Below are 12,170 nucleotides of genomic sequence, written 5' to 3' on the forward strand. Positions count from 1 at the left end.
AAGGACTTCTTCTAATATTATCAGATGGCGTGATGTTTCACAGGGCGAAAATTTATCTTAACTTGCCTTTAATCAAGAGACTAAAGTTTGTAAAGGTGTCTTATACACCTTTAAGCAAGAACTTAAACGTGATTAAATGAAAACCGTATTTAATGACGTTTAATAGTGCTATAAAGGTGAATAAAGGTATCACTTAACTTTAATTTACTTTAACATACAGTATAAAGGTGAATATATATGGATTTCCCTTTAACGTTACTTAACGCATCATCTTAAAGGTGAGTAAAGGTATGTTTCAATTTAACTTACTTTAATACCCCGTGTTAAAGGTGAGTAAATATGGATTTCCCTTTAACGTTACTTAACGCATCATCTTAAAGGTATGTTTCAATTTAACTTACTTTAATACCCAGTGTTAAAGGTGACTAAATATGGATTTCCCTTTAACGTTATTTAACGCGTCATCTTAAAGGTAAATAAAGCCGGGTTTACTTTTGTTTCAATAATTATGTCAATTCAGTATAAAAATTTCTTCTAGCTCGGCATGCATGGTACTAGTGACTCGAAATAGTGCCACATGGAAATAGTGTACACACTCAATTCTGAGTTCCAGATGGGAATTGATACACAAACACCTCTCCGTTCTCTATCCCAATCCTTTTTATTATTATTTCACCATGAAATTTAAGTGTCGGTTACTATATATTTTTAATTATTTAGTTGATGTTATCCTATTGTTTATCGCGAAGTCAAATAACTACGATAAATACATACGATTGATTTTTATACAACCGATAGGGATTGGTATCGTTTGTTGATTATGGTTGCTATGCTACGAAAAACATTCCAAGCGTCGCGTCGGGTCTATAGTTCAGTCATTTCAGAATTCTAAAACTACGGTTTCAAATTTACTCGTATACACGTTTTCCGGCCTTTTAACTATTATATAACTGCGATCAATATGAATCAACCTCCATCTGGATATCTCTATTGCTCTCACTGCAATGAGTACGTTTCCGAATCAACATATAGACGACATCATTTGAACTTGTTTTCGAGACAAGCAACAGCTGTTACTACGAGTGAGCACGATAGAGTTCTAGAAGATACTTCATCGTCTGATTCTGATGGCGAATCTGTCGATCTATCACATATATCCACATCTTTATTGCAAGGTATGACATATCATTTCTTTTCCTTCTATAACCCGGATTTTCGTCCTTAAACTAAAGCTTATATTTGCTTACAGATCAAATTCAAGATTTACAAACACAAGAAGTTCAAAATCAAACGAATTCCGAGACTGTAAGTATTAATCGCCTTTCTTATTAAACTATGAATACTTTATCATTTTGGAATATCCTTTTGTAGTGGAGGGGACTAAAGTATTATTAACTGTCAAAGTAAAATGTTTTTAAATGCAAAGTTTATTTCATTTGCAATAATAGAACATGTTAACACAAATCTTATGAAATGTTCCGTATTGATATTAAGCTATTTCTAAATGTCTGTGCTCTCACCAACTGAAAATTATTTATCGATACATTATTACATAGTTGACTCATTGATAGATATTTGGAGGCAAAATGCCTTATGAAAATCTTTTACGCACTAACCCAATAACAATTTAATTGGAAACCAGTTTCGTTTATCCTCTTCACTCCACTTACAAAATTACAGATAAACATTTGATAAACATTTTGAATAATATGGCGTATAACACTAAGATGCGCGCGCTTAAGAAATAAGATAACTAAAATTTAGCGCGAGTAAGGTTGATATAGTTCCATTCATTCTTAACCCTGGTTCACACGAGCGCAAACGCAAGAAAACTACGTGTGAACTACAGTAACACAAACGCAAACGCAAGGAATGGAAAATTTTCCATTTTCTTGTGTTTGTGTTTGCGTTTGCGTTTTTAACGTGTGAACCGGAGAAAACGCAAACGCAAGCACAAACGCAAGACGTGGTTCACACGAGCAACGCAAACGCAAGGAAAATACGTGTGAACTATAAACAATCACTACTGCGCATGCGTATCTTAATTTACTTGCATTTGCGTTGTACGTGTGAACATTGCTTGCGTTTGCGTTTGCACTTGTTAAACTGCTACGCTAATCTGCCTTAGCATATGTATATGGCTTTAATTTCTGATCCATACTAATTTGATACATATTTTGATTTTCAGGCTGAACAAGTAACATATATTGACAGTGACCTAGAGCAGACAGAGAGCAGTGATGATGAACGTGAATCCACTGATTCAGATGTTCATGAATTCTGGGATGATGTCCCTGAATCCTTACTCAACCAAGACATTGAGACACCAAGCCCCTTGCCAGAGCCCAAACGAAAAAAGAAAAGATTTCACTTGGCCCATTCCTTATTACAATGGTTATTGTACTTTCTACTAATTTGGCAAAGCTATTGTCATCTAAGTGATAATGGTCTTACATGGTTGCTAAGATTTTTTCTTCAATTTTTCAAGGCCTTAAACCTTCATATGTCAAATGAACTCCTAACAGATCTCATTGCTGCATTTCCTTGTTCATTGTATATGGTGCGGCAATATCTGAACTTGGACAGGGATAACTTTACAAAGTTCATTGTTTGTCCAAAATGCACAAAGTGCTACAATTATGATGAATGTCTGACATATGATGTCCATGGTCATCAAGTTGGCAAGCACTGCACCAATATTACCTATTTAAGAGGACGACCCCATCAGTGTGATAGCGCACTTGTAAAGAAGGTCACACTAAAAAACAATAATGTCAAGTTTTTTCCTATACATTATTATTGCTATAATGGGATAATCAATCCTTTGGAAAATTTATTGAAGAAAGCTGGTTTTCCTCAGAAATGCGAAGAATGGAGAGAAAGGGATATTGGTAATTCACTAATGACTGACATCTATGATGGCCAACTGTGGAAAGACTTCAAAACATTCAATGGAAAACCTTTTTTAGATGCCCCAAGAAATTATGGCCTTATGTTAAACTTTGATTTCTTTCAACCAATGAAACGAAGAAAGGACTATTCGGTTGGAGTATTATACCTTGTTCTTTTAAACTTACCAAGATCAGAAAGATTTAAGTGGGAAAATGTCATTGTGGTAGGTATAATTCCATCAATGAAAAATGAACCTAAAACATTGAATGAGTTTTTAAACCCAGCAGTTGAAGAGCTAAATGCATTATGGTCAGGAATCTTCATGAACAATAGCATTACTAGTGTACCACTTAAGTTCCGTGCTGCAGTTCTCTGTACATCCTCTGACATTCCTGCTGCAAGAAAGTTATGTGGATTGAAGGGTCATTCTGCAGAGCTGGGTTGCTCCAGATGTTTAAAGAAATTTTCAGGTTCTTTTGGAGAATCTAGAGATTATTCAGGATTTGACCGTACGAAATGGGAAAAAAGAACAAATAGAAATCACAGAAAATATGCAAAAAAAATTTAAAAAATGCAAAACAAGAGTCAAGGCTAAAGAGCTCTCAAAAAAATATGGCATATCATTTTATTCTTCGTTATTGGACCTTGAATACTTCGATGTAATACGGTTCTGTGCCATAGATCCCATGCACAATTTATTTCTTGGTACAGCTAAATTTGTATTCAAACTTTGGATTAACGAAGGTATTTTAAGTGCTCCACAATTAAGAAAAATTGATGCTCGAATACAAGAAATGGATGTTCCACCCCATCTGGGAAGACTACCTAAGAACATTTCAGCTAATTATGGAACATACACCGCCGAACAGTGGAAGAACTGGACAATTCTTTATTCCCTCTTTGCATTAAAAGATATAATTGGGGATGACCATTTTAGGTGCTGGCAGACTTTCACCTTAGCTTGTAGGTATGTCTGTAAACCCATCCTCACTGAAGCAGACATAATAAAAGGAGATGGCCTACTATTGAAATTCTGTAACGAATTCCAGTCACTTTATGGAAACAAAGCTACAACACCAAATATGCATCTTCATTGTCACCTCAAGGAAGTAATCATTGACTACGGGCCTATTCAAAGCTTTTGGTGTTTTAGCTTTGAACGACATAATGGTATACTTGGAAGTATTGTTACGAACAACATATCTGTGGAGTTACAATTAATGAGAAAGCTATGCACGTCTAGATTTCTTGATAATGTTTCCTTGCCTGAGGAATTTGAGCCCTTGTTCAGAAATGTAACATCAATTAATGCTTTTTCAGAAGAACAACAAAGTAATTTTACAGGTGAATCATTTGTTGCTCGACTTGAATACTATGAGATGGATTTGAAGCTGCCACTTCATAACATTAATTGGTTAAATATTGCACCAATATCAATCCCTAAGAATTATAGGCAAGCTTTTTTTGTTGATGATGACATACTTATTCTTTTACAAGTATATAAAATTATGTTTCCTGAAAAAGAGCTTTCACACAAAAATCTTGGAAGATCAGTAAACAAGTATGCCACAATTAATATTTATGGCCTTGAATTTGGTTCTAAAACGGCTCATCGAAGCAGTAGATCAACTGGAATACTTGCATCTTGGCCCAAAAATGATGGTAGTATCACACAAGATTCCTCCACTCAAACATTTGGAACAGTTGATTATTTTTTCACTCATTCACTAGTTTTAGACGGAGTTTACTTTAAGAACATTTTTGCATGTGTGACCTGGTATCATTCATCAAATGATACCATTTATGCCAATGTAAACCCTCTTCTCATTGCATGCAAGAATGATACTCTTCCTGGGGGGCCTTCAAGATTTCTTCCAGTACAAAGAATTTCTTCAAAGTGTGCTTATACTACAGTGTCAAATGACAGAGGTGAACAAAGATATGTCATAAGTTCTTTAGTTAAAAGTTTTTGTTAAGTATGATAAAACCAATCCTTTTCGGATTCCCCAGTGCCTCCTTACAATTTATTAAAATTTCACTGAGAAGGCACTGAGAACAAGGATGCATATACTGTGGGTAACCCACTCGCACTTGTATTTTCTTTGTATACCACACTCGCCTAAAGGCTTGATTGTATACTAGAAACTATAAATGACTTGTGGGATATTTCATGGTATGCCATTTTAAACCATTGTATAACTAGTATATAATAATTATTTAATTATTAAAAAATGAAAAAAGCTTTGAAATTATATTTTGTATCCCTGGTCTTTTATGTGGGGTACCATGAATACACTGCACTGCTAGAAGTCTCAAGTCCTCATACTTGGTATAGTGGCACACTAGTGATATCACAAGTCCAAAAGCATATACATCACTTGCTGTAGATTGAGGGTGAAATCCCCTTACTACCTCTGGTGCAATATGCTTGTGGTATAATCTGTATTTTTCTTGCTCATTTGTTGAGAGGGTGTACTTTTTAGCATCACTAACCTTCTTCATCTTGCCAAAATCAATTAATATTGGGAAGTACTTTCCATCTACTATATGGAAGACAATATTGTCACCTTTGATATCACAATGAATGTACAGTTTTTGGTGTAGGTAGGCAATGGCATTTGAACAATGCCAAAGACTTTCTGCCCAGGTTTTTTGGTCTTTCAATAAATTTGTCTTTGCACCTTCAGCTACTGTCACGGTTTTTACATCAATACCATAAAATTCAATAATCATTGAATATGGTTTCTGCTTATTGGAAATGCCAAACACAAATGGCAAACCTGAAAAAATATATTGGCAGTCAGGGCTTATATAACACAAAGCTTTTATCCTCTTGCCCCCTTTTACCCACCTTTCAGTCATGCAATTGCCTGCAATCACTGATTGCCTTTTGCCCCTGACTGAGTAGCAATTAATAGTTTACACCCAAACATATGTTTCTCAGGCCTCTGATTATCATTAATGTATGTAAATTGCACTATGAAAGTGTGAAATGCACTACATAAAATTCCAAAAAATTATTTCCTCAAATAGTATGCAAGAGGTGCTTACAAATTTATTATTTTCTTCCAGCGTATGAAGTCTGTATTTTACACACACCTGAGCCTTAATAATAATGAATTATTGTAAAAATCAAACTACGGTCAAAAAGCTGAATTTTTTTAAAATGTCTAATACCTATGCAAGCCGCAAGATGGTTGTTTCCATTGACAATTGACTATTTTGGAGATTAAATAAAAACTTAAGTGAAATTAATTTTAGTAAACCCTTCCTTTTAACGCGTATCAAGAGTTCCACGCTACTGCTGATAATTAATATTTTGTAAAATATGCTATATTTTAGTTGTGTCTTTCTTAAGCTAAATTTTGATCAAACATACAAGATCGTGTACCCACCGTTAAACAAATTCTGAATCAAACGTACCGAGAAATAGCATATTTTACAAAATATTATTCCACTTTTTAATCCCCTGAGCATGCGCTTAGAGCAGTAGCATGGAACTCTTGATGCGTGTATTAAAGTTGTTTTCATAAACCTGTAAAATACACTTTAGCATTTTTAGCCCTTAATAACTTCTAATTCTTTTGCTTTGTATTGCTTTTTTCTGACTATTACACTTTAATTGGTACATTTTGTTTCATGGGTTAATGAAAACCAATCCACTGCACTTGTTAATGTGAGAGACAGTTCATAAAAAGTGCTTATGTGTACTTACCCGGATGATCAAAGGAATTTATCATATTGGCTTCTCTTTCAACCATTTGGGGTGTTACAGATTTCTTGAAATATTTCACCGCAACAATCCTCTCTCTGTAACATGCCTTCTTGCATGTACCAAATCTCCCTTCACCAAGAATAAGTTCTTTTGACAAGCTCTTAACATTGTTTGGGTCTATTTGACGAATTTGTCTATAAAGACAGAATGTTGATCAGCAATAATACAGATTTGATATTAAACTAAGTTATTTTAAATCAGGCCAAGTTTTTAAATAAAATATTCATGTACCCATGCAAGCAAAACCTTCCCATTTTGTAGTTCTTTAATATTACAACTCTTAAGTTAATGGATCATGCAGGGAGAGGGGCCAGGGAGCTATATAACAACAACACTTGTATCTTGCTGATATCCACTAAATTTATTTTCAAATCCAAGCCCCCATTTTGACCTTAGACTGTCAAGGCTGTCCAAAACTCATAAACTCATAACTTATTTACATGAAATGGAAACTTGGCTACTTTATAATATTATCCGTGTCCAAGGTAAAAGGTAAAGTACCTATATTTAACGTCAGTAGTTCCTTCAGTTGAAATTCACCTGCTATCAATGGAAGCCGACGGTGCGCACTTTACCCCCTCTCTCCATCAGTGCTCTGTTTTAAGAGTATTTAAAGCTGAAGCTACACGGATTAGAGAGAAGTCGAAACAGATGTGGAGATTCTAAGGATCCAACCGTGTACCTCGAACTCTGAAGGTCGCGCACCAAGGGGTAATTATTATAGGGTAGGGGGACACTACATTATTTCATATATATGTAGTTGAATAGTCTGCACAAAAAACATTTTGGTTTTCCTTTTTCCGTGAATAAAATTGATCCCCTCTCCCTATAAACAATGAAAAAGCCCCCAACATGAAGTCATGAATCATGACCATGCAGGCTCTCTATCCTAAATAATCTAACTTTATGTAGAAAATACTTTGCTTTAATAAATAAAAATACGTAATACTAGGGAAAAGAGACTCACATGCATTCGTTATTATCCAATCGTCGCTCTTCCCGCCATTTTTTCCAAAAATATAATGCTCTCTTTCGTTGCTCTTTGCCATACAAAGCTTTCTCTTCTAATTCCTTAATTTTTTCCTTTTGCAACTCCAGCTTTCGTGCTTTCATTATCCTCTTCGCTTTCTTAGACATCTGTTAGTCTTCCTTGCGCTTTTTTTGCTTTCTTTTTCGTCTTTTAACTCGTATTTCTTCGATGGTATTTGGACGAGAAAGCCGTCTTTGTTTAGCATTCGTCAATGGCTGAGGTTCATGTTGCATTTCACTCATGGCAAGTGTGCCACTCGCCTTGTGAAAGACTGTGCTTAAATGTGCCATTTCAGCCAGTTTTACAACACTACTACTTCACCAAAAGATTGCTAAATAAGATGAGTTGAATTCAAATATATAGTAGAGAAGGTACGAAGGCAACAACCAACCCAACAAGTAAGAATCAAGTCTTCTTCATGTAACCTATCATGTTAGCGCGCGTAAACATGTGCTATAGATTTGCTATCAATACCTCCCTGACAGTCTAAATTAGGGGTCTCCCCTTATTTAGAATGTCAGGGAGGTATACACAGCGATAACTTGCTTTCTTTCGTGCGGTATGCATATCGCTTATACATTTATGTTCGGTAATGGATAACAGTATATTATTCTCGCAATATTATTAAAAATAGACCCATGCAGCATATTTTTTACTGGTTATTACAATGATTCACTTACCCAGTAAGCGTGTAGTCAATAATAAGGTTCCCCACGTGGGCCAGCGTGTTAATATTTGTTTGGGTATCGACATTAGCCAATCAAAGAGAACAGCTCTTCTCCCGCCAAAATATAATTATATAAATTACAGTGTAAACACTTAGAGGGTCTCTTTCCAAGCGATCATTGATCTCAAAAGCTAGTTAGTTAACATTACGAGTTAAGTGTAATAATGGCCGATATTTCTCTAAGCGATCACTACGTTGTCCTACTTCAAGATGTTGTGAACCAAACGAAGTTCTTGAGAGAGGAGATCCACAAGGATAAGAGTAAGGAGAAAGATGTTCTAGAGAACATAGCTAAGAAAGTCGATGGGCTAGCGACGACAGTAAGTTCGATAAATGCGACGGCTGCGAGAAGAGTTCGCCAAATTGGAGGGCCTACAAAAGTCCCTAAGATGTGTAGCGTAAGTATTAAAAGTTTTTCGATCTTTAATATTTAAAACAACAGACACAAAAATCTTTTTAAAAATTAAACTCCCTGGTGACCTCTGCATCGTGCGCTCTAGTGACCTCATTGTCCGGTATGCTTACTGCAATTATTTTTAATCCAAAAGTACTTAGGAAAAGAGAAAAGGCACTCCGAAAACCTAATTAAGCTGTAATTCCCTGTTGATGTTCATTTTTCCTTGATTCTTACAAAATCCTCGAAGAAATCTTAGAATTAACCATTCGCGCGCCAAAACTGAACGTAGATAATTTGAAATTCAAATTTACACAATGTTCTTCGATGATCCTTCAGCTTGCTTTATTTAACCTGCTAATGTTATTATAATCATTATTCATCCTTAAGCGCATTTACTGCGAAATAAATTTGATAACTGATATATAGTAGTAAGAAAGAATTTATCAACAAGCAAACCCGCTCTTTGTATTAAAAATTATATTCTAACCGTTGGTGAATTTTCCCGCCTAAAATACCACGAGACTAGCTTGATCAATAATTAATTCATTTTTCACGTTGCTGCAGAATGACTTTCGACAACAAATAAAAAAGATGGCAAAAGCAGATCCCGAAAACCTATCTCTAAACTTGGAGGAAAGGTAAATTCACTTATTTTGCATTCAGGCTATTCTTTGACCTATTGACACTGATGTTAAAAATAAGTAGTAATGTTTTTTTAAATTGATTGGAACGAATCTTCTGTGTTTTTTATTTTATTTTATTTTTTTTATATTTTAGCCAAGACTCAGATCACAATTTAGTCATATTCAATCAGGTGAAGGATGAGCTTTACCATTCTTATGGAGGGGAAGGAAAGTGTCCTTGGACAGTGTTACAGATGAAAGGTAAGATAAATGTAATTTTATGGAACATGAATTGAATATCTTTACTTTGATTGGCTTAAAATGATTAGTATGTTGCAGATGTGGCATAGGGTTTTCAAAAATTATTTTTAATGCAATTTGTGCCTTCCTCCCCAAATTTCATAATTAGAATTGTCCTGCCTTAATTGATCATAATAGATGAATAAGTAATTAAAAGTCATTGGATAGGACTGCCATTAACATGATCAAAGCAATCCCTGAGCATTGAGGTTTTATTTTATAAAATTGTACTTATAAAATTGAATGACAACTAATACTAATACTATGTATGCTATTTGTTTTTTCTAGTTGCTTTAAAAACATACATGCGATCATTGAGAGCAAGTGCGAAAAGAAAGGCCAAGGGTAACAACCAGGAGCATGTTCGATCATGCAGAAGGCAGAATCGCAAGAAAGAGGTAGATAAATGCATCCCTACATATATCTTAGTATTAGATTTGCAATCATATGGACTGAACCCTAGGGTGATTATTTTTTATCTGTGTTGTAGATATATATTAGTTTGGAGGTTTGGCCAAATCAAAATGGCTAAATAAAACCAAAAACCTTTGGATAAATATAATGTCTTATCCAATTTGGCCCAAAAAATATTAAATGTATGATGCCTGTGTCCTCAACCTTGAATAAGAAAGGTATGTCCATTTTTCCATGTCACAAGTAATGATTCATCAAATAATAAACGATTTTGTATTGATCTGGGTTTTTGTTTTCCTTGTTTTTATTTTCATAGAAGCTGGGAAGAAGACTTAAAAGCCTTGACTCTAAGAAGTGGAGTAATGAGAAGAAGGCAAAAATAGCCAGTTGCCTCCACCCTGACTATATTTCGAGTGAAGAAAGCGAGGTAGAGGAAGAGGAACCATTTAAGACAGTGGCATATATTGTTAAACCTCTAAACTGGGAAAGTCAGGAACTAAAAAAGGCAAAGAAGTCTCTTGACAAACATCATAAGGATTCTTTGCCTGATTTAGTTAAAAGGAGAGTTATTCCCAGGCGGAATGGACATCCTTCTCGAAGACAAAAGCCAAACGATTGCCCAGACTGGGCTTGCCTTCAGTAATAATTATAATTTTGTGACATTCCTAATCATAAAAGCATTTCTTAATTTCTGATTTGTATCTCTTGCACTTGTCAACATGTGTGCAGATGTTTCATGTTTCACCTCCATTCAGTTTCATGTCACAATATAAAACAGTCTGTAGTATGTGCTACAACGTTTTATTAGGTAGTGCATTGTTTGGCTTCTTTCTTAATAATAGCAATGTCTCTTACTCCTACCAAATTGCACAAATTCCATGCAATGATATGATCAAATGTCCAAGAACTCTCTTTTTAACTTGTCTGTTTTAGCTCCTTATTTTCCTAGTTGTGTGTAATTACAATATATTATGAGTGATTGTCCATCTGTTATACAATAGGGCTGCTCATTTTGTCAACTACTCTACCTGTGAAATGTAAGAAAACTTAAAAATTCTTTAGGGCATGAATGTAACAGGAATCAGTTTTTAATATTTCAGTTTGAGTTTATACGCCACTGTCTTGCATGGAACCTTTTCCTCTACTATCCTCTATTAAATTTCTCATCTATTTATTTGGTAAATCATGTGTTTGTAATGAATTATTGAATTATTGCAATAGAATTTCATATTTATAACCAATTATAGTGCTTTAGTGGTAGACACTAAAGTTGTAACTAAAATAATTATTACCATTTTTGTGGTAAAATTTGTATAGGTCGACCTTGATTTCTGAAATAGAGACTATGCATGGAATACCCACATTATCAACTATTTAGTATAGTAATTTTAACATCATAGGGAGATTTTACTTACCTTATCAACAAAAACTATTATACTCTTTGATAGAGAAAATGAAATGAAACAATACCCAATTATTAGCTTACTATATATTTCATAGCTGAAACAAATTTAATGATTTTTTTGTGATATAGAAAATGAGACATATTTATTGTAAAAATCATTTTTGGCTATTTTTACATAAAAATAGCATCTTTTATATATCTTTTAGTAACATATATTTTCATTGTAAGTTAAGGTTATTATGGATTCAATAAAATCAGTACGATTGAAGGAAAATTCTGAGCATTTTAATTTTGTTTTTCTTTTAATGATCTATAACAAGGAATGAAGATAATTAGTTACCTTCATTAAAATTAATTTGGGAACTAAAAGGTGGGCACATTTATGGGTTATTTATAAAGATAATTTAAGGTTCCTAAAGTTCCCTTTATCAATGTTTATGGATTGAATAAAGAATGATAAAGGTGCCTTTAACTATCATTTATATGGCTTATTAAAGGTATATTAAGTTCCCTTTACCGATATTTAAATAAAGTGATTAAAGAATGATAAAGGTACCTTTAACTATCTTTAATATGGATAATTAAAGGTAGTTTAAGTTCCCTTTAC

At 34.2% G+C, this 12,170-nt stretch overlaps 1 protein-coding gene and 1 pseudogene across 1 annotated transcript; both read left to right on the forward strand.

Annotated features, from left to right (window-relative positions):
* Positions 1-961: 961 nt before the first annotated feature.
* On the forward strand, positions 962-5,080 carry LOC148907810 (uncharacterized; annotated as a pseudogene).
* Positions 5,081-9,106: 4,026 nt separating this feature from the next.
* LOC116298482 (uncharacterized) lies at positions 9,107-10,801 on the forward strand. The gene is made up of 4 exons (XM_031706967.2): positions 9,107-9,459; positions 9,599-9,705; positions 10,033-10,142; positions 10,475-10,801. Exons 1-4 carry the CDS (start codon positions 9,413-9,415, stop codon positions 10,799-10,801), a joined length of 591 nt encoding a protein of 196 aa, XP_031562827.2. The 5' UTR covers positions 9,107-9,412.
* Positions 10,802-12,170: the final 1,369 nt, after the last annotated feature.

This window comes from Actinia tenebrosa, unplaced genomic scaffold (genome assembly GCF_029948245.1).
Source record: "Actinia tenebrosa isolate PJP-AT-01 unplaced genomic scaffold, QUT_ActTen_1.0 PGA_scaffold3__52_contigs__length_22856419, whole genome shotgun sequence".
NCBI classification, from domain to species: domain Eukaryota; kingdom Metazoa; phylum Cnidaria; class Anthozoa; order Actiniaria; family Actiniidae; genus Actinia; species Actinia tenebrosa.

Excerpts from the sequence above, each read along its gene's own strand:
- LOC116298482 (XM_031706967.2), top strand. The coding sequence starts at position 9,413 with ATGGCAAAAGCAGATCCCGAAAACCTATCTCTAAACTTGGAGGAAAG. Across the intron at positions 9,460-9,598 it reads TCTCTAAACTTGGAGGAAAG|CCAAGACTCAGATCACAATT; the intron begins GTAAATTCACTT and ends TTTATATTTTAG. Across the intron at positions 9,706-10,032 it reads GACAGTGTTACAGATGAAAG|TTGCTTTAAAAACATACATG; the intron begins GTAAGATAAATG and ends TGTTTTTTCTAG.